This window comes from Zea mays, chromosome 1, assembly GCF_902167145.1.
Source record: "Zea mays cultivar B73 chromosome 1, Zm-B73-REFERENCE-NAM-5.0, whole genome shotgun sequence".
NCBI lineage: Eukaryota > Viridiplantae > Streptophyta > Magnoliopsida > Poales > Poaceae > Zea > Zea mays.
Window position 1 is genome coordinate 216,472,810 of NC_050096.1, and position 22,636 is coordinate 216,495,445.

Genomic DNA, 22,636 nt, shown 5'->3' on the forward strand with positions numbered 1-22,636 from the left:
GATGTTTTCAAGTTGTTCATATACCTCGCACCCACGCAAAGTTTAGTCATCAAGGAAGGGTCGGACTCGCCTCAGCAAAGCCCGACCCTCCCTCGGGGGCTAAAAGGGGGGAACCCCCTCTGCGTTGAAATCTTCCTCGAAAAAAGATCTCTTCTGCCAGAATATCTTTCGTGCTTTTCGACTGCTTCGAAAAGTGGATCCTGAAAACGACGGAGTACACGTAAGCAGCCAAGGCTGACCGAGCCGAGGGACTCCTACGCCTCCGAGACAGAGATACCTCACTCATCACCTTCTGCGATAAGTAACTCGCGTTCGGATAAGTGGTTCCGCGGACCGAACAAGTCTTCACGTTCGGAAGCTCTTCTGCCGAAGCAATCCTTCGAGCCTTCTTGACTGAGTCGGTGACAGAGCCTCATGGACGGGTGAAAGTGCGCGTAAGCGGCAAGGCCGACCGAGCCGAGGGACTCCCACGCCTCCGGGATACGAATACCTCACTCATCACCTTCCGCGAGAAGCAACTCTCGCTCGCACAAACAACCCTGTTACCGACAAAAAAGTCCAGATACTCGAAACAAGAGGAAAAGAGACGCAACTTTACAACACAGCGAGGGTGTGTGTTCTAGCCTCGGCGGTCGCAGAAGGCACACGCTACAAGACACTCTGATCATGTAGGCTCGGGTCTTGACGCTGGAAGGGGGCAGCAGCACCCTCGGCATCGACGACACCTTTGGCGAGGTCCGACCCAGCCTCGGACGGCGACGCGGTCCGAGGATCTCCGCTCCGAAGGACGACGTCATCACCACGCCCGGGCCATCGCCGCCAGGGTCTTCTCCGGGAATCCGGCCCGAGCAGGCGGCTCGGCCGGTCACCTCTGGGGCCTCGGCCAACCATCTTCCAAGGGCGCCAGCCCGACCCGAGGCCTCGGCCGGTCAACTCCGGCGTCGGTCCCGCTAACGGACGACCCGGCTAGGCTCCGGCCAACCAGGTTTCCTTTTCGAGCCAACTCTGCCCCTGTTCATGCTGATATCGCTACCCCTGGCCTCGGCTCATGGAAGAGCGGCCAAGGGGTCCCTTTAACTAAGCCGGAGAAGCCTCAGACAACAAGGCCGACCGAGCCGAGGGACTCCTACGCCTCCGGGATACGGATACCTCACTCGTCACCTTGACACGGGGCGACTCACGCTTGGTGAAGCGGTTCAGGCAACCAACAGGCGAGTCTTAGTGCTCGAAAATGAGGAAAAAACACGGCTCCGTGCCAAAATTACATACATGTTCAGGCCTCGACGGCCACAACGAACAAAAACACTGGCATTCAAAGTGCCATTACAAATGGAACTCCGGTTCCCCCTCCGCAGGTACGAACAACCCCACTCGATGGGGGAAGGCCTGCGGAGCAACAGAAGACCGACGAACGGCACGCCGTCGCCCGCTTCAGCAGCAGCGACGACGACGACTTCTGCTCCGGGGGGCCGAACAGCGGCAACACTGACCTCAGGGCGGATGCTGCTGCCAAGAGGCCCCCGCCCATGCCCAAACTCGTGAGGCAAGGACGGGCAGAAGGCCGTAGAGTTGGAGGTCGGTCCGTGGCCGGCCCTGGCTATCGCGCCGGCGGAAGAACCTCTTCCAGCTGCCGTGGCAGACACCGGCGCCGCGAGCGGCTCCGAAGCCACTCGTGTCCGAGAGCCAGGCACGGTGCAGCTGCCGGCGCCACGGACGACGACCGCCCTTCCCTCCGATCACTGAGTGAAGGAGCGGGCCACCGCCCACGCAGGGGCCGACCCCAACTCGGCACACTCCCCTCCCCAGCCCTGGTGATGAAAATCCTTGAGGCTGAGGGAGGGGCAGAGGCCGCAGCCCGGCTCGCTTTCCCCCACCATCAAGCTGGAGGTCACCATCTTGGGTGACCGCCGGCGGAGGGGTGCAGCCGGGCTGCATGATGAAAATCCTTGAAGCCGAACGATGGCTGAAAGGTACCAACTCCCACGGAGTTGCGTTCCTCCAACGATGAGGCGAAAAGACGGCGGGAATCCCCCATCCGGGGGCTTGGAAGGTGGAAAGACATGATGCATAAGGGAGCGCGAAGACATGGTCGCCTTCCGAAGGGGGTCACCCTCCTTTTAAAGGCAACTCTCCCTACTTGCGCCCCCAGCCGTCACGGGCTGAGTCTTCTCCAACACGCTCCAAGGCCCTCCCCTGCGGCGCGGGGGCTGGGTCCCGCATGTCATGCAAGCCGGCTCAGAGCAGAAGAAGCCAAACCGTCGCGCACGGTGCACACGACCGACCAACGGTTACAAGTGACCCTCCGCTTTTGCCCAGACCAACGGGTGAAAGGGGCGGGCAGCCATGCAGGCGGCATGCAACCGCGCCAAGTGGGCGCGCTTCTTCGACTCCCAACGTGCCTAGCCTGGAGGCCCAGGCCCACGCGTCATGCAACCGGCGCGCCGACTGCTTCGTGCATGCAACTGCACCGCCACTTGCGCCACCACCGCGCCTCCTCGATTGCGGAACCAATACCGCGACTCGAGGCGACCCAGCGCACGACCAGGCAGCGCCAGCCTGGCGCGGCGGTCAATGCGGCCAAAAGTGGGCCGGCAGTAATGACGGTGGTAGGCGGGCAGGAGCAGCGGTCACGTCGTCAGCCAAGCTCACGTCCCGTCCGGGGGCAGCAAGAGAGCCCCCTCTCACGGCGTGAAGACAACGCGCCCGTGATCCGTTCCTCGAACGGCTCGCGCACGCGCAACGGCCACCCCGCCAACCACTCGCCCCGTCGCATTAACTCCGCGGCGGGACAGGCGGCGCTTCTGGCAGGAGAAGCGGGCGACGCTTCGCCTTCGCCGTAATAACCGCGCCAAAAAAGGTACGCCGCGTCGTTCGATTTCGTATCCTTTTCCTTTTTTCCTCTTTCTCTCTCTCTTGCAACAGGGACCGGGAAAGGGGGATACCCCGAAAAGGATCCTTCCCCGTGAAGGAACCAGGCTCCGAGCCTCCCTACTGATTAGAGGTTCGAAGGCTGGCCCCCCCGAAGGGTTCGACAGCCGCCTCAGATCGTGTGGGCCCTACACCCACTACTGGTCAGAGGTTCAAAGGCCGGCCCCCCGAAGGGTTCCACGGCTGCCTCAGGCTACTCGGGCTCCGCGCCCATTACTGATCAGGGGTTCGAAGGCTGGCCCCCGAAGGGTTCACAGCCGCCTCAGACGCCGAGCGAGGGATGACCATGGGTACGTTCGATACATAACCAAGGCTCGGGCTGCGCTCCCGAGGTACCCTAGGACATTTCCGAGACCGGCGGGAGCGATCCTGTAACGGAATCCCATCAGAGGGAGGCATCGAGCCCTCGGACCCCGTCGCTAGGGGACCGGGTCCGGCAGATCACCCGCAGGTACTTTTGGGCGTGCCTCTGGGCCCCTAGCCGACCCCTAACGTACGGGGCACGGACGTCCACTCGGATTACCCGCTTGCAGCTCACCGTAGTCACCATGTTCGGCGCCCATCGAGGGCAACATGGCGCTTTCCCCCCCTCCTCCTTGCAGAAAGGCGACGCAGGGGCGTATGTAAAAAAGCCGAGTCTGTCCCTGATCGCCCTCTCGCCCTGTGCAGAGGCTCGGGGGTTGCTCTCGCAAACCCGACTCCGGCCGAACCGTTGACAGCGTCAACATACCAGCCCGAGAACTTGGGACCCGACCGTACACCCGGGCTACGGCCAGCTCGCATGAGGGAACAACCAGACCAGCCGAAGCATTACGCGAGGCATTAAGACCTCGAAGGAGTGAAACCACTCCTCCGAGGCCTCAGGGGCTACACCCGGCGGGTGCGCTCGCGCGCACCCACCGGAACAAAATGCAACCGAGAAAGGCTGGTCCCCTTGCAAAAAAGTGCGACGAAAGCCTCCAAGCGAGTGCTAACACTCCCTTCGAGGCTCGGGGGCTACTGTCGGGGACCATAATTAGGGGTACCCTCAAGACTCCTAATTCTCAGCTGGTAACCCCCATCAGCATAAAGCTGCTAAGGCCTGATGGGTGCGATTAAGTCAGGGATCAGTCCATTCGAGCGACTCGATCACGCCTCGCCCGAGCCTAGCCTCGGACAAGGGCAGCCGACCCCGGAGGATTTCCGTCTCGCCCGAGGCCCCCCTCCGACGGCGAACATATCTCCGGCTCGCCCGAGGCCCTGCCTTCGCTAAGAAGCAACCCTGACTGAATCGCCGCACCGACCGACCAAATCGCAGGAGCATTTAACGCAAAGGTGGCCTGACACCTTTATCCCGACGCACGCCCCCCGGCAGAGCCGAAGTGACCGCCGTCACTTCGCCGCTCCACTGACCGGCCTGACAGAAGGACAGCGCCGCCTGCGCCACTCCGACTGCAGTGTCACCTGACAGAGTGAGACTGACAGGCAGTCAGGCCCTGCCAAAGGCACCATAGGAAACTCCGCTCCGCCCGACCCAGGGCTCGGACTCGGGCTAAGTCCCGGAAGACGGCGAACTCCGCTCCGCCCGACCCAGGGCTCGGACTCGGGCTAAGTCCCGGAAGACGGCGAACTCCGCTCCGCCCGACCTAGGGCTCGGACTCGGGCTAAGCCCCGGAAGACGGCGAACTCCGCTCCGCCCGACCCAGGGCTCGGACTCGGGCTAAGTCCCGGAAGACGGCGAACTCCGCTCCGCCTGACCCAGGGCTCGGACTCGGGCTAAGTCCCGGAAGACGGCGAACTCCGCTCCGCCCGACCTAGGGCTCGGACTCGGGCTAAGTCCCGGAAGACGACGAACTCCGCTCCGCCCGACCCAGGGCTCGGACTCGGGCTCAGCCCCAGAAGACGACGAACTCCGCTTCGCCCGACCCCAGGGCTCGGACTCCGCCCTGGCCTCTGCCGACGACCTCCGCCTCGCCCGACCCAGGGGCTCGGACTCGGCCTCGACCATGGAAGACAGACTCGACCTCGGCTTCGGAGGAGCCTCCACATCGCCCAACCTAGGGCGCAGACCAGCCACGTCAACAGGATGCGCCATCATCACCCTACCCCGAGCTGACTCGGGCCGCAGGGAACAAGACCGGTGTCCCATCTGGCTAGCTCCGCCAGATAGGCAATGATGGCACCCCGCATGCTCTGTGACGACGGCGGCTCTCAGCCCCCTTACGGAAGCAAGAGGACGTCAGCAAGGACTCAACCGCTCCGACAGTTGTCCCTCCGCTAGGCTCCATCGCTCCTCCGACGGCCACGACATCACACCAGCTGGGTGCCAAAATCTCTCCGGCTGCCACATCGGCATATCTAGTAAGTAATATTTATTGGCTCAATTCTAAGTAACCATTGCACCTACACTTTGCAAACTAGTTCAATTATGCACTTCTATATTTGCTTTGGTTTGTGTTGGCATCAATCACCAAAAAGGGGGAGATTGAAAGGGAATTAGGCTTACACCCATTTCCTAAACTAATTTTGGTGGTTGAATTGCCCAACACAAATAATTGGACTAACTAGTTTGTCCAAGTCTAGAAGTTCTACAGGTACCAAAGGTTCACCATAAGCCAACAAAAAGATCAAAAGAAAGGGTTCAAACAAAGGAACAAAGGGACAACCGAAGGCACCCTGGTCGGGCGCACCGGACTGTCCGGTGTGCCACCGGACAGTGTCCGGTGCACCAAGGAACTCCAAGCTGAACTTCGCACCTTCGGGAATTCTCAGAGCCGGCGCGCTATAATTCACCGGACTGTCCGGTGTACACCGGACAGTGTCCGGTGCTCCAAGAGGACGTGGCTCTGGAACTTGGCAGCCTCAGGAATTCGCAACGGCTGCTCCGCTATAATTCACCGGACATGTCCGGTGTACACCAGACTGTCCGGTGTAACTGCGGGGCAACGGCTACTTCGGCGCCAACGGCTACCTGCGGACGCATTAAATGCGCGCCAGCGCGTGCAGAAGTCAGGCACGCCCATGCTGGCGCACCGGACACTCTACAGTGCATGTCCGGTGCGCCACCGGACATCCAGGCGGGCCCAGCGTCAGAGCTCCAACGGTCGGAACCCTAACGGCCGGGTGACGTGGCTGGCGCACCGGACATGTCCGGTGTGCACCGGACTGTCCGGTGCACCATGTGACAAACAGCCTCCACCCAAACGGCTAGTTTGGTGGTTGGGGCTATAAATACCCCAACCACCCCACATTCAAGTCATCCAAGTTTTCCACTTCTCAACCACTTACAAGAGCTAGGCATTCAATTCTAGACACACTCAAGTGATCAAATCCTCTCCAATTCCACACAAGGCTTTAGTGATTAGCGAGAGAGATTTGTCGCGTTCTTTTGAGCTCTTGCGCTTGGATTGCTTCTTTCTTTCTCTCTTGTTCTTGTGATCAAAACTCAATTGTAACCAAGGCAAGAGGCACCAATTGTGTGGTGGCCCTTGCGGGGAAGCTTTGTTCCCGTTGATTGAGAAGAAGAAGCTCACTCGGTCCGAGGGACCGTTTGAGAGAGGGAAGGGTTGAAAGAGACCCGGTCTTTGTGACCACCTCAACGGGGAGTAGGTTTGCGAGAACCGAACCTCGGTAAAACAAATCCTTGTGTCTCATCGCTTTACTTGCTTGCGATTTGTTTTACTCCCTCTTACGGACTCGTTTATATTTCTAACGCTAACCCGGCTTGTAGTTGTGATTATTTGTGAGAATTTCAGTTTCGCCCTATTCACCCCCCCTCTAGGCGACTATCACCTTCATTCTCCTCTACTCAACACACATCGGGCTATCACAACCCAATGATTTAGTATACCTATGCATCTCATGTCTACGATGTTTAATGTACGAATCGATGAGCTGAGATCCACACCACATCTTTCTCTCCCATGAGCCTCTTCGACCTTATTGTATGCTTCACTTAGTATTTATTAAGGAATGACTCCCAAGTGCATTTCATAGTCTCCTACACAAACCAACCAATAAGTAAGTACGGATGAAACAATACATATCATGTCATCAAACACAAATACCAACCTCTTCGTAATTTACCATATGACCACAAAAATACCCTACACCAATCTCTGAAATAACTAATCCATACTTAGCTTCAACACCACATCTACAGAGTACAAGATTAGACTTCCACTCTTCCTTCTTCTCCTTTTCCTCTAGCTCAGACCAATGGGACTTAGGCCCATACAACCACTCTCAAAAAATACACCTACGTCCACAGTATGCCTGCAGGAGGATACCTTAGTAAATTTGTGGCAAAACTGATAAAATTGTGGGCATATGTTATGCACTTACATAATTACTATTGGGACACACGAAGTACTACTCAGTCTCTGGACATATCATAGCACGATTTCCACAATCACACATAGGCGCTCCAATCGTCTATCTGTGACTTGGGTCTTCTCCTCCGTCATTGGTGGTGGGTTTGGGGGAGGAGGCACCTGCTTAAAACGCTCATGTGTATTCCTCCCTCTCCACCATTAGTTGAAAAGGAGGTACCTAGGGTCAAACTTAGCAGGACCATCAATCCAGTGGAAAAAGCACCTCTCATGATCCTACAAGAATGGAACGAAACATTAGTACACATCTATTAAATAGTAAAAACATATAAGTGAAAAACTACCTATGCTTAAACTACCGCGTGTGTAGAAGCAGCGAGCAAATGTGTTTAAATGTGTGGATTGAAATACGCATGCGGGCCTGCCACAGTCACAATTAGGTACAGGAAGATCAGGACAACAGGAGCATCCTTGCTAGATGCATCGAGATATAACTCTTGAGGACGACCTCTCTTCTGCCACAACATCTCCCGACACATGTCTTCCATCTATGAAACAATTTTATATTAACACCACTAGAGAAATACCAGAAAATGATTTGAACTTATAAATAACATGGTACTCATAGTTTCAAAACCCTAAACATTTTTTAAACCCACGATTCACAAACTTCTAACAAACCTTAATCACCATATAAACCATACATCTTAGAAATCATAACTAATAGCAATATGTTCACCAATCAAAACTAATTAATCAAAACCCTAAGGAATCATACTACACAATATATATACCGAATGATTACATAACAAATGAATTAATGAGACACCATACCTTGGTCTTCAAGCTATATAGACCAAATTGAAGCTTTCAAACTCAAATATAAAGATTGGAGCAACTCTCGGTGGTATGGATGAAGAGGAAAACAAGGGAGAGGAATGGTCAGTCGTAACTCTCGGCAAGGGAAGGGGAGATCTATAATACTGCACACCTCGGTGCCATGATCTGTGGGCCCGTGCTCGACACCAAGATCTATGGCGGTGAGATCTACCACGTTAGTGCCAGCAAAGCCATCGAATGTAGTGAAGCCGAGACCTCGGCGCCATGGTCTATGGCGTCGAGAATAGGGTCTAAAAATGGGAATACTTCTTCCAAGAGCTAAATGTGATTTCTTTTTAGAAAAATGGCTAAAATGCAAAAAAAACGGTTTATAATACCACAGTTTATTGTATGCTATACCATAACTATGGTATATTCACATCAATCCTAGAGACATAATATTTCAGTTGTAGTCTAGACCAAAGTTTTTAACCCCAAAAATACCATGTTATTGGTAAACCATGGTTTAAAATATAGAGTTTTAGATGTGCTCTTAAACGCCTTTTAGGACTTGTTAGGGAGCAAGGGTATTGGAGATGATGGAGGGGTTAGAATTCCTCACTATTTAAATTAAAAAGCGAGGGATTCTAGTCCCCTCCAATACCCTTGTTCCCAAACAAGTTCTTAGGTTTAATATACCATGGTATTGTCTTGGAACTAAGAAAATATTGTGTTTCTAAACAGGTCCTTAGTTTACCAACATGGCATTTGGCCTGTCGCTGCCCACACGCCAGGCCCTCTGAAAGGGAATTAGGCTTACAACTCTTTCCTAATTGATTTTGGTGGTTGAATTGCCCAACACAAATAATTGGACTAACTAGTTTGCTCTAGATTATAAGTTCTACAGGTGTCAAAGGTTCACAACAAACCAATAAAAAGACCGAAAAAGGATTCAAATATAAGAGAGCAAAGTCAGCCGAAGTGTGCCCTGGTCTGGCGCACCGGACTGTCCGGTGCACCACCGGACAGTGTCCGGTGCACCAGGGACTCCAACTCCGAACTGCTCACCTTCAGGAATTCTGGAGGCCGCTCCGATATAATTCACTAGACTGTCCAGTGTAGCACCGGACAGTGTCCGGTGGCGCACCGGACTGTCCGGTGTGCCAGCGGAGCAACGACTACTTCGCGCCAACGGTCGTCTGCAGAAGGCATTAAATGCGCTACAGTGCGCGCTAGAGTCAGAGCAGAAGCAGATGACGCACCGGACACTGAACAGTGCCTGTCCGGTGCACCACCGGACTGTCCGGTGGCCCAAAAGACAGAAGCTCCAACGGTCGGAATCCAACGGCTTGGTGACGTGGCAGTCGCACCGGACAGTGTCCGGTGGCACACCGGACTGTCCGGTGCGCCATGCGACAGCAGCCTTCACCAAACAGCTAGTTTGGTGGTTGGGGCTATAAATACCCCCAACCACCCACCATTCATTGCATCCAAGTTTTCTGACTTCCCACACCTTACAAGAGCTATAGCATTCAATAACACCAAAGAGATCAAATCCTCTCCCAAGTCCATAAATCATTCCAAATCAAATAGTGACTAGTGGGAGAGTGACTTGTGTTCATTTGAGCTCTTGCGCTTGGATTGCTTCTTTTTCTCATTCTTTCTTGTGATCAACTCAATTGTAACCGAGGCAAGAGACACCAATTGTGTGGTGGTACTTGCGGGGACTTTGTGTCCCGTTTGATTGAGAAGAGAAGCTCACTCGGTCTAAGTGACCGTTTAAGAGAGGGAAAGGGTTGAAAGAGACCCGGTCTTTGTGACCACCTCAACGGGGAGTAGGTTTGCAAGAACTGAACCTCGGTAAAACAAATCCTTGTGTCTCACTCTTTATTTGCTTGCGATTTGTTTTTCACCCTCTCTCTCGGACTCGTTCATATTTATAACGCTAACCCGACTTGTAGTTGTGCTTAAGTTTATAAATTTCAGATTCACCCTATTCACCCCCCCTCTAGGAAACTTTCAATTGGTATCAGAGCCCGGTGCTTCATTAGAGCTTAACCGCTCGAACTGATGTCGGGAGATCACGCCAAGAAGATGGTGATCGGCGGTGAGAAGACCGCTACAAGCCACGGGAAGGCTCCATCAAGGGAGTCCACCAACAACAAGAAGGATGGATCCCCTTCACGCATTCGATCGCACAAGAGTGGCGAGAAGAAGAAGAAAATGCAGAAGGTGGTCTACTACGAGACCGACTCTTTCTCGCCCTCTACATCCGGATCCGACGCCGTGTCCGTCACTTCTAAGCGCCAAGAGCGCAAGAAGTATAGTAAGATCCCCTTACACTATCCTCGCATTCCTAAGCATACTCCATTACTTTCCGTCCCATTAGGCAAACCACCGACGTTTGACGGTGAAGATTATTCTAGGTGGAGTGATATGATGAGATATCACCTAACCTCACTCCACAAAAGCATATGGGATGTTGTTGAGTTTGGTGTACATGTACCGTCCGTAGGGGATGAAGATTATGATGAGGAAGAGGTGGCCCAAATCGTGCACTTCAACTCCCAAGCCACCACTATACTCCTCACCTCTCTAAGTCGAGAGGAGTATAACAAGGTGCAAGGATTGAAGAGCGCCAAGGAGATTTGGGACGTACTCAAGACCGTGCACAAAGGAGATGAGGTGACTAAAATCACCAAGCGGGAGACGATCGAGGGGGAGCTCGGTCGCTTTAGGCTTCGCCAAGGGGAGGAGCCACAAGAGATGTACAACCGGCTCAAGACTTTGGTGAACCAAGTGCGCAACCTCAGGAGCACAAAATGGGATGACCATGAAATGGTCAAGGTTATTCTTAGATCACTCGTTTTTCTTAACCCTACGCAAGTTCAATTAATACGTGGTGATCCTAGATACACACTAATGTCTCCCGAGGAAGTAATAGGAAAATTTGTGAGCTTTGAGTTGATGATCAAAGGCTCAAAGAAAATCATCGAGCAAGATGCCTCCTCCACGCCCGAAGCACAACCGGTCGCATTCAAGGCGACGGAGGAGAAGAAGGAAGAGTCTACATCAAGTAGACTCCCCATTGACGCCTCCAAGCTCGACAATGTGGAGACACACTCATCATCAAGAGCTTCTGCCAAATCCTCAAGCAAAGGAGGGGGAAGGACTACAAATCCCGCTCCAAGAAAGTGTGCTACAAGTGTGGTAAGCCCGGTCACTTTATTGCAAAATGTCCACTATCAAGTGACAGTGACAGGGATAACGACAAGAAGGGCAAGAGGAGAGAAAAGAAGAGATACCACAAGAAGAAGGGCGGCGATGCCCATGTGTGCCGCGAGTGGAACTCCGACGAGAGCTCCACCGACTCCTCCTCCGACGAGGACGCCGCCAACATCGCCGTCACCAAAGGACTCCTCTTCCCCAACGTCGGCCACAAGTGCCTCATGGCAAAGGACGACAAAAGGAAGAAGGTAAAATCAAGATCCTCCACTAAATATGCATCCTCTAGTGATGAAGATAATTCTAGTGATGAGGAGGATAATTTGCACACCCTTTTTGCCAACCTAAACATGTAACAAAAAGAGAAGTTAAATGAATTAATTAGTGCTATTCATGAGAAGGATGAACTCTTGGACACCCAAGAGGACTTCCTAATTAAGGAAAACAAGAAGCATGTTAAGGTTAAAAATGCTTACGCTCTAGAAGTAGAAAAATGTGAAAAACTATCTAGTGAGCTAAGCACTTGCCATGATATTATTGCCAACCTTAGAAATGAGAATGCTAAAATAATTGCTAAGGTTGATTCAAATGTATGTGATGATTCAATTTCCAATCTTAGAAATGATAATGTTAGTTTACTTGCTAAGATTGAAGAATTGAATGTCTCTCTTGCTAGCCTTAGAAACAAGAATAAACAATTAATTACTAAGGCTAAGGACTTAGATGTTTGCAATGTTACCATTTCCAATCTTAGAAGTGAAAATGATATTTTACATGCTAAGATTGTTGAACTAAAATCTTGCAAACCCTCTACATCTACCATTGAGCATGTTTCCATTTGCATTAGATGTAGAGACATTAATGTTGATGTTATTCATGATCACCTAGCTTTAATTAAAAAAACAAAATGATCACATAGCTCAACTTAATGCCAAAATTAATGAGCATGACTTAGAAAATGAAAAATTTAAATTTGCTAGAAGCATGCTTTATAGTGGGAGACGCCCTGGCATCAAGGATGGCATTGGCTTCCAAAAGGGAGACAATGTCAAACTTAACGCCCCTCCTAAAATATTATCTAACTTTGTTAAGGGCAAGGCTACCATGCCTCAGGATAACGAGGGTTACATTTTGTACCCTGCCGGTTATCCCGAGCACAAAATTAGAAGAATTCACTCTAGGAAGTCTCACTCTGGCCCTAATCATGCTTTTATGTATAAGGGTGAGACATCTAGCTCTAGGCAATCAACCCGTGCTAAATTGCCTAAGAAGAAAACTCCTATTGCATCAAATGACTCTAACATTTCATTTAAAACTTTTGATGCATCTTATGTTTTGACTAACAAATCCGGCAAGGTAGTTGCCAAGTATGTTGGGGGCAAACACAAGGGATCAAAGACTTGTGTTTGGGTACCCAAAGTTCTTGTATCTAATGTCAAAGGACCCAAAACCGTTTGGGTACCTAAAATCAAGAACTAAATTTGTTTTGTAGGTTTGTGCATCCGGGGGCTCAAGTTGGATCATCGATAGCGGGTGCACAAACCACATGACAGGGGAGAAGAAGATGTTCTCCTCTTATGAGAAAAACCAAGATCCCCAACGAGCTATCACATTTGGGGATGGGAATCAAGGTTTGGTCAAAGGATTGGGTAAAATTGTTATATCACCTGACCATTCCATCTCCAATGTTTTTCTTGTAGATTCTTTAGATTATAACTTGCTTTCAGTTTCGCAATTATGTAAAATGGGTTACAACTGTCTTTTTACGGATATAGGTGTTACTGTCTTTAGAAGAAGTGATGATTCAGTAGCATTTAAGGGAGTGTTAGAGGGTCAGCTATACTTAGTAGATTTTGATAGAGCTGAACTCGACACTTGCTTAATTGCTAAGACTAACATGGGCTGGCTCTGGCATCGCCGACCAGCACATGTTGGAATGAAGAATCTTCACAAGCTTCTAAAGGGAGAATACATTTTGGGACTAACAAATGTTCATTTTGAGAAAGACAGGGTTTGTAACGCATGTCAGGCAGGGAAGCAAGTTGGTGTTCATCATCCATACAAGAACATCATGACGACTGACAGGCCACTCGAGCTCCTACACATGGATCTATTCGGCCCGATTGCTTACATAAGCATCGGCGGGAGTAAGTACTGTCTAGTTATTGTGGACGACTATTCTCGCTTCACTTGGGTGTTCTTTTTGCAGGAAAAATCTCATACCCAAGAGACCTTAAAGGGATTCTTGAGACGGGCTCAAAACGAGTTCGGCTTAAGGATCAAGAAAATAAGAAGCGACAACGGGACGGAGTTCAAGAACTCACAAATCGAAGGCTTCCTTGAGGAGGAGGGCATCAAGCATGAGTTCTCTTCTCCCTACACGCCACAACAAAATGGTGTAGTGGAGAGGAAGAATAGAACTCTATTGGACATGGCAAGAACCATGCTTGATGAGTACAAGACTTCGGATCGGTTTTGGGCCGAGGTGGTCAACACCGCTTGCTACGCCATCAACCGGTTATATCTACACCGAATCCTCAAGAAGACATCGTATGAACTCCTAACCGGTAAAAAGCCCAATGTTTCATATTTTAGAGTCTTTGGTAGCAAATGTTTTATTCTTGTTAAAAGAGGTAGAAAATCCAAATTTGCTCCTAAGGCTGTAGAAGGCTTTTTACTAGGATATGATTCAAACACAAGGGCATATAGAGTCTTTAACAAGTCTTCTGGACTAGTTGAAGTTTCTTGTGACATTGTGTTTGATGAGACTAACGGCTCTCAAGTAGAGCAAGTTGATCTTGATGAGCTAGATGATGAAGAGGCTCCGTGCGTCGCGCTAAGGAACATGTCCATTGGGGATGTGTGTCCTAAGGAATTCGAAGAGCCTCCACAAACACAAGATCAACCATCTTCCTCCATGCAAGCATCTCCACCAACTCAAAATGAGGATGTGGCTCAAGATAATGAAGGAGAAGATCAAGAGGATGAGCCACCTCAAGAGGAGAGCAATGATCAAGGGGGAGATGTCCATGATCAAGATAAGGAAGGTGAACAAGTTCCAAGGCCGCCACACCCAAGAGTCCACCAAGCAATTCAACGAGATCACCCCGTGAACACCATCCTCGGCGACATTCAAAAGGGGGTAACTACTCGATCTCGTGTTGCTCATTTTTGTGAACATTATTCTTTTGTTTCCTCTATTGAGCCACACAGGATAGAGGAAGCACTTCAAGATTCGGATTGGGTGGTGGTGATGCAAGAGGAGCTCAACAACTTCACTAGGAATGAGGTATGGCATTTAGTTCCACGTCCTAACCAAAATGTTGTAGGAACCAAGTGGGTTTTCCGCAACAAGCAAGATGAGCATGGTGTGGTGACAAGGAACAAAGCCCGACTTGTGGCCAAGGGATATTCACAAGTCGAAGGTTTGGATTTCGGTGAAACCTATGCACCCGTAGCTAGGCTTGAATCAATTCGCATTTTACTTGCCTATGCTACTTACCATGGCTTTAAGCTTTACCAAATGGATGTGAAAAGTGCCTTCCTCAATGGACCAATCAAGGAGGAGGTCTATGTTGAGCAACCTCCCGGCTTTGAAGATAGTGAGTATCCTAACCACATATATAAACTCTCTAAGGCGCTTTATGGGCTCAAACAAGCTCCAAGAGCATGGTATGAATGCCTAAGAGATTTTCTTATCACTAATGGCTTCAAAGTCGGAAAGGCCGATCCTACTCTATTTACTAAAACACTTGCAAACGATTTGTTTGTATGCCAAATTTATGTTGATGATATTATATTTGGGTCCACTAACGAATCTACATGTGAGGAATTTAGTAGGATCATGACACAAAAATTCGAGATGTCTATGATGGGGGAGTTGAAGTACTTCTTGGGATTTCAAGTGAAGCAACTCCAAGAGGGCACCTTCATTAGCCAAACGAAGTATATTCAAGACATTCTCACCAAGTTTGGGATGAAGGATGCCAAGCCCATCAAGACACCCATGGGAACAAATGGGCATCTCGACCTCGACACGGGAGGTAAATCCGTAGATCAAAAGGTATACCGGTCGATGATAGGTTCTTTGCTCTATTTATGTGCTTCACGACCGGACATTATGCTTTCTGTATGCATGTGTGCAAGATTCCAAGCCGACCCTAAGGAAGCTCACCTTAGGACCGTAAAATGAATCTTGAGATATTTAGTTTATACTCCTAAGTTTGGCCTTTGGTACCCTAGGGGATCCACATTTGATTTAATTGGTTATTCGGATGCCGATTGGGCGGGGTGTAAAATTAATAGAAAGAGCACATCGGGGACTTGCCAGTTCTTGGGAAGGTCTCTGGTGTCTTGGGCTTCAAAGAAGCAAAATTCTGTAGCTCTTTCTACCGCCGAAGCCGAGTATATTGCCGCAGGCCATTGTTGCGCGCAATTACTTTGGATGAGGCAAACCCTTAGGCAAAGTCAGCCAAAGTGTGCCCTGGTCTGGCGCACCGGACTGTCCGGTGCACCACCGGACATTGTCCGGTGCACCAGGGACTCTAACTCCGAACTGCTCACCTTCGGGAATTCTGGAGGCCGCTCCGCTATAATTCACCGGACTGTCCGGTGTAGCACCGGACAGTGTCCGGTGGCGCACCGGACTGTCCGGTGTGCCAGCGGAGCAACGGCTACTTCGCGCCAACGGTCGTCTGCAAAAGGCATTAAATGCGCTACAGTGCGCGCCAGAGTCAGAGTAGAAGCAGATGACGCACCGGACACTGAACAGTGCCTGTCCGGTGCACCAACGGACTGTCCGGTGGCCCAGAAGACAAAAGCTCCAACGGTCGGAATCCAACGGCTTGGTGACGTGGCAGTCGCACCGGACTGTCCGGTGCGTCATGCGACAGCAGCCTTCACCAAACGGCTAGTTTGGTGGTTGGGGCTATAAATACCCCCAACCACCCACCATTCATTGCATCCAAGTTTTCTGACTTCCCACACCTTACAAGAGCTATAGCATTCAATAACACCAAAGAGATCAAATCCTCTCCCAAGTACACAAATCATTCCAAATCAAATAGTGACTAGTGAGAGAGTGACTTGTGTTCATTTGAGCTCTTGCGCTTGGATTGCTTCTTTTTCTCATTCTTTCTTGTGATCAACTCAATTGTAACCGAGGCAAGAGACACCAATTGTGTGGTGGTCCTTGCGGGGACTTTGTGTCCCGTTTGATTGAGAAGAGAATCTCACTCAGTCTAAGTGACCGTTTGAGAGAGGGAAAGAGTTGAAAGAGACCCGGTCTTTGTGACCACCTCAACGGGGAGTAGGTTTACAAGAACCGAACATCGGTAAAACAAATCCTTGTGTCTCACTCTTTATTTGCTTGCGATTTGTTTTTCACCCTCTCTCTCGGACTCGTTCATATTTCTAACGCTAACCCGACTTGTAGTTGTGCTTAAGTTTATAAATTTCAGATTCGCCCTATTCACCCCCCTCTAGGCAACTTTCACCCTCCACTGAAGATGTGCCACAGGCCTTGGCGACGCTTGACAGGAAGATCGAATGCGGCTTTACCGATGTGCCAATAGATTGTAGTGATATACATGTTTCTTTTTGCAAAAGGGCATCTAGCATAATGGATAAAGCTTTCGAGTAACATCTTTAGGTCCCGGGTTCGATCCTCCTTGAGGATGAATTTTGGGCTTAGTTAAAAAAAATCCTTCCCGCTCTCGAGGATCGTGAGTAGGCAGTTGATCGACCCATTAGTGATGGTCGCCAACAAATTGTAGATTTGCAGCGATATACATGTTTCTTTTCAATTAAAAGAAAAAAAGAACGAGGGTAGTCACGGGAAGTTGACAAGTTGTTGAGAAAAAAATGATACTCTATCCGTTCCAAAATAATAGTTGTTTTAGCTTTGAGTTTTGGTGTCTATATTTAAATGGATAAAGATAGATCTAGACACATATAGTATTATATAAATTTACTGAGTAGGTATTTGGTTTGAGCAATCACTCCATCCAAGATAAGATGATGCATCATGATTCTATTCCTTAAGAGTGTGTTTGGTTTGAGGAATGAAGTGATCCATCTTCTTCTCACTCCTCACTTTTTTATTTGGTTTGTGGAATAGAATGGGTTAATCCATCACCACCTCATTTCTCATAAGCTAATAATTAGTATATACATGAGGAGTGAGTTGATTCCACCAAAATTGATGAAATGAACTTATGATGCATCATTTCATGAAACATAGAGTGACTTCACAAACCAAACACACCATAAATTTGGTGGAATGATTATATTCCTTATTTTAGTACTAACTATTAGACATAAGGTGTCGATGAATCAAATCATTTCATTTCATAAACCAAACAAAAAATGATGAGTGAAAAAATAATGGACTAGTTTATTTCTCAAACTAAACACCCTATAAATTATTAACACGAATTTTATTTTGGTACGTAGTGAACTTTAAATTTTATAAGGACCGCTGTGGAAGGTAGGAAAAGAAACAGAAATCTAGCTTAAGCATCCGGCTCGCACGCACCGACGCGCGACGCACGAGACCGACCACCTTCCTCCGCCCCACCACTCCCCCCGCGCGCGCCGTGCGATCACCGCCGGCCCCCGCCCTCACCCTGGCCGCCTTGAGGAAAAGCAAGGCCAACGCCTTCTCCTCCTCCTCCTCCTCTCCACCGAGGTCGCGCCGCGCGATTGCCGTCACGATGGCCGCGTCGCTGCTCGTGCTCGCCGTGGCGTTCCTGGTTGGCGCTGGCCACGGCGGCATCGATGGGGGTGCAGCAGCTCACATGGAGGTAGAGGGCTCTGAGGTGCGCATCCAGGACCAGAACTCGGACCTTAAGATCTGCCGTAGAGGCTATGAGTTTGGGTGCAATTCTGATCTAAGATCTCCGGGGGCATTTGCAGGTGACCTACGGGAGTGTGATTAAGCTGTTGCATGAGAAGACAAAGCACCGTCTGCACTCACATGATGTGCCGTACGGCTCAGGCAGCGGTCAGCAGTCTGTCACCGGCTTTCCTGAAGGCGATGACTCAAATAGCTACTGGGTGCTTATCCTTTTCACTATCTAGCTCTTACCGGTTCATAAAACAATTTTGTCCTGTTCACTCCTTATGATGCGTTCAGATTTCAGATAGTAGCATTGAATTGAGTTTATCGATCATTGCATTCTTGTTCAGAATGCAATTTTCTGATCAGTTTGTTTGTATTTACTATTTAGGGTGCAAGAACAGTCCTATTGTTTTCAAGAGCGAGCTAATTTATGCTGAGATTAGCAAGAAAATAAGATATCTTTGAAAATATAGTGGTAGTCCTTTGATGAAACAAGTGAACACGCACAGAAAAAAAATTCTTATTGCAAATCTTATACTTTTTTATTTTCTGAATCGCTGAATTAATGGCTATTTGTTACAACAGTCACAGTTTGCTTCATATATAATTTCAATTCAAATAGTCAACTAACAAATGAGTAGTGTTTCATTCAATGCTTCTCACTTCTCAGGATCTAGGTCTGAATTGGTAGGTTCGTATTGAATGCAGATCATAAAGCCTACTCCAGATTCATCGTCTAAGCAAGGTGATTCCATTCAAACTGGTGGCATCATCAAGTTGCAACACATGAAGACTCGGAGGTGGTTGCACAGTCACCTGCACGCTTCACCGTTATCTGGTAACCTTGAGGTTAGTTTGATATCAATCTCCCATGTTGTAACATTCATTAGAATTACATATTCTGCACATCCTTTGAACTCACATCGAAATGATAGTGTTTCTGATGTTCTGGAGTTATGTAGTAATTCATATTAGATCTAGAGCTTTATCTTAGTGTAGGAAGAGAGAACATTGGCTGTGGTTATGGACGGTATCGACGTCGTCTCGTGGATTGGCATACCTCCTTCCTGTTGCGTCTCTTCTCCTCGAATCATTGGGCCATAAGCAGGGGCGTCAGTGCTCGCTGCCCTATATCAGGTAGGGTCTACCAGCGCCAAGGGATGAAGTTGGCCACACTTCCGGTCACTAGGATGCTAGAGGTAGATCGGAACCTGTCTAGGTGTGGCGGCTAGTGTTGGCGGAAGCATTGACTTCCATGCCAGTGTCTCGTTTTATATAGCGTCTGTGATCGAGGACCACAACCATGGGGAGGGTTTCTGGCCCCGATGAGAGCACGTTGTTGATCCTCACTAGATCATCCGACCATCATGAAATACTACCTTTTCATCACTTCATTTTGAATTATAAGGTTGTTTAGACTTTTCTAGATACATGGTTGTTACTATGTATTTAGACATAGCGTATATGTAGATAATAGTAAAAGCTATGTACATAGCAAGTCAAAATGAAGCATCCCATGTAGACTCTAGAGCAAAGACAAATGATCTGCACCATCAATTTACTCCATTGCCTTCTCTGAAAGCATCCCATGTATATTATGGCTTTATCGCAGACATTTGGACAAGTTGACTGTTCACTTTAACTTCATATTACTTTTCACTTGTGCTGTTGGGATGAAATGTAACCGGTGTTTTAAAAATTATAGCATTCCAGGCACACAATTACTAATGGAATGCAACAGTATGGCATCTGATTTCCCTTGGTTCTATTGTTAGATCAACTTCCTAGAATACCAGGAACAACAGTACCTAAATCACTTCCTGACTATATTGAGAAAAACCATAAGTGTTGGTCTGTTAGCCTTGTTCATCGTTTCGCTAAGCCCGGCGACCGACCTGCACCCAATTTATGAAATACTAGATCCACTATCTTATACATGGGTTGGGTTAGGTTTCCCTCAAAACCGACTTTATGACAGAGTAGTTCTAACAGATAATGGGTTGAACCCAAGTAACCCATGGAATCCGTCCTCTTCGTGGTGATGTTGTCATGATGTGCATGGTGGCAGGGATGACGACGAGCAGCACGATAGCGGCCATGCCGGTACCACACATGAATCGGCTGAGCTTCACCTACACCATGACTATGCCTGCCATTTGCCACCGCCATCGGAAGGGCTGTCTGGCACCAGCACGTTGTTGTCATCAAATGTCACGATTGAGTCTGTAAATGCCTGAATACCCGCCATGTGCGCCTCAAGTCCGCCTTGGCTGGTTCTTGTCCCGCGGTAGCATCCTTCTCTATGTGGGCAGCCTCAGTGTGTCCATCGTTGTCGCTGTTCTTGGGGCTGTACGAGGCCAAGTGCAGCACAGTTGGTCTGCACCGTTCAACCGACAATGACTGCATTCACAGATCTCGCCAAGAAAACCCATGAATCAGAATAGAAGAGCTTGCCCCACCCATGAATAAATATTTCATAGTAGCCTCATCAGGCCATAGATCTCTCTTGGTATACCCATAGAGGAGAGGGGTGCCCTGCACAAGGAGGGAGGGCAGGGATAGGTGCAGACGAGCTGCTTGAGGCAGTGCAACGAGGCTAGAGAAGAGCAGGTGAAGGCCAACATGTGGATGGAGACGGGTTGGACTCGCCGTGGTTCCCCATGGCGTAGGGGTTGTCCGTGCATGGGTTTGTCAGAGGACCGCCAACGTTCATGACACCATCCAACGTAGCGATGTGGATGCTAGTGCCTGAAAACATGTTCACAAGTTTGCGTATGGTGAAATGAGTTACCATCTTTATGAGTATATATAGACCAATGCTTTGCGTTTGAGGAAAACATGTTTTGTGTCCTGTTATGCCCTTATTAAGAATGTGCTCAGAAACTTGGATGTCAACATTGTAGGTTAGCTGTTTTGGTGGGGATGAATTGTCAGATACTGGTGACTATTGGAGGTATGATTTATTTACACATGCAATGTGAAACGTATGCTGTTTTTTGTTGCTTAGCTCGTGTCTCTTCTGGGTATTCTCCAGGCTAGAAATTGAAGGAAGTGGAAAAGTATGGAAAAGAGACCAAAAGGTACGACTTAGACATGTTGACACTGGAGGTTATCTGCATAGTCACAGCAAGAAGTACAACCGCCTTGGTGGTGGGCAGCAAGAGGTGAGACATTTATTTGTTTGCAAATTTTCTTCTTGCAAGGATCAAAAGATCCGACAGCCCTAGATCATTCTACTACTGATTGTAAATTATTTCTATACCATCATTTCAATGCCTATCTTATCGAGGGTTCCGCGAAAGGGCTTCTAGCCGAGTTGGTTGGGTGGTCTGAGTAGCACTCAGGTCCTGGGTTCGACTCGAATTTCAGGTCGTGTTTAAAAAAAATCCCCTCGTCTGTCCCATGCCAAAGCATAGGTCTAAGGCTCAGTCCTAGTCATTCTCACATGGGCTTCGATGCCGCTGTGTATGAGTGGGGCAGGGTTTCGGGGGTTTTCTCGACCTGTGTGAGGTCTTCTTCTTAATACAATACTCGGGGGTTGTCTTACCCCTGCAGGTCGAGTTTTTATCGAAGGTTCCGTCAAATAAATATTTCTTTACGATTTCATTTTACTTGCTGCCATGTATGCAAATAAATACCGTTGGGGGATACGTTTGGTGCAGGTCTGCGGTGTCCGAGAGAAGCGAGCTGAGAACATTTGGTTGGCAGCAGAGGGTGTTTATCTCCCGGTTAACGGAAGCAAGTGAAAAAGCACTTTCAGTATTTACCAGTTTTAATGTTAATTAGCATAGGATCAGATATTTTACTCGCTTTCATTCGTTCTTGTTTTTCTTAAGATAAATGAACATGGGACATGACCCCTAGTGATATGAAATTGGAATGTTGGGCATCGAAGGTGTCGTACATGCTTGTAATTGGATATTTGTGATACATGTGTGACCGTGTAGAGACTCAGAGATGCAAGTGACACTTTGTTCACAAGTAGAGATGCTGATCATCTTCTAGATGTGACGCAGAAAAGACAGTCGTGGCAAATCTTGAGTTTTCGCCGCACCCAGCTACATTGTGATATTGAAATTTGAACCGTTCTGACTGGCGGTCTATGGCCCCAAATAATGCCTCGGTTGCATAGGGATCGACATGGATTAAATTTCTTTTTATTTAATTTCGAATAGTAAGAGATTTAATTCTCTTTAATCCCTTTCAAACTTTAGAGAGAATTGAAGAGGATTGGAAGTGATTAAATCTCTTTCTAATTAAAATTAAATAAAAAAGTTTAATCCACTCAATCCTTGTTGAGGCAAGGCGTAATGTCTCTCTCGCTCGACCTTTTCACGAGAGGGATAAAACAAGGCGGAGGGAAAGTGAAGGCAGACAAATACTAAAATAGCGAAGACCTCAAGACGAAGGGAGCATATATAGCAGGCGAAGGCCTTGCCGGTCCTATCGAAGCTAGAAACGGTGAAGGCCTCTACGACTGCCGAAGATCTGGCACATGAATCACGAAGGCTAC

At 48.9% G+C, this 22,636-nt stretch overlaps 1 protein-coding gene across 1 annotated transcript; it reads left to right on the forward strand.

Annotated features, from left to right (window-relative positions):
- Positions 1 to 17,779: 17,779 nt before the first annotated feature.
- On the forward strand, positions 17,780 to 22,077 carry LOC100282939 (uncharacterized). The gene is made up of 6 exons (NM_001155844.1): positions 17,780 to 18,100; positions 18,198 to 18,338; positions 18,832 to 18,972; positions 21,027 to 21,076; positions 21,158 to 21,287; positions 21,786 to 22,077. Exons 1-6 carry the CDS (start codon positions 17,996 to 17,998, stop codon positions 21,867 to 21,869), a joined length of 651 nt encoding a protein of 216 aa, NP_001149316.1. The 5' UTR covers positions 17,780 to 17,995; the 3' UTR covers positions 21,870 to 22,077.
- The last annotated feature ends 559 nt before the right edge of the window (positions 22,078 to 22,636 follow it).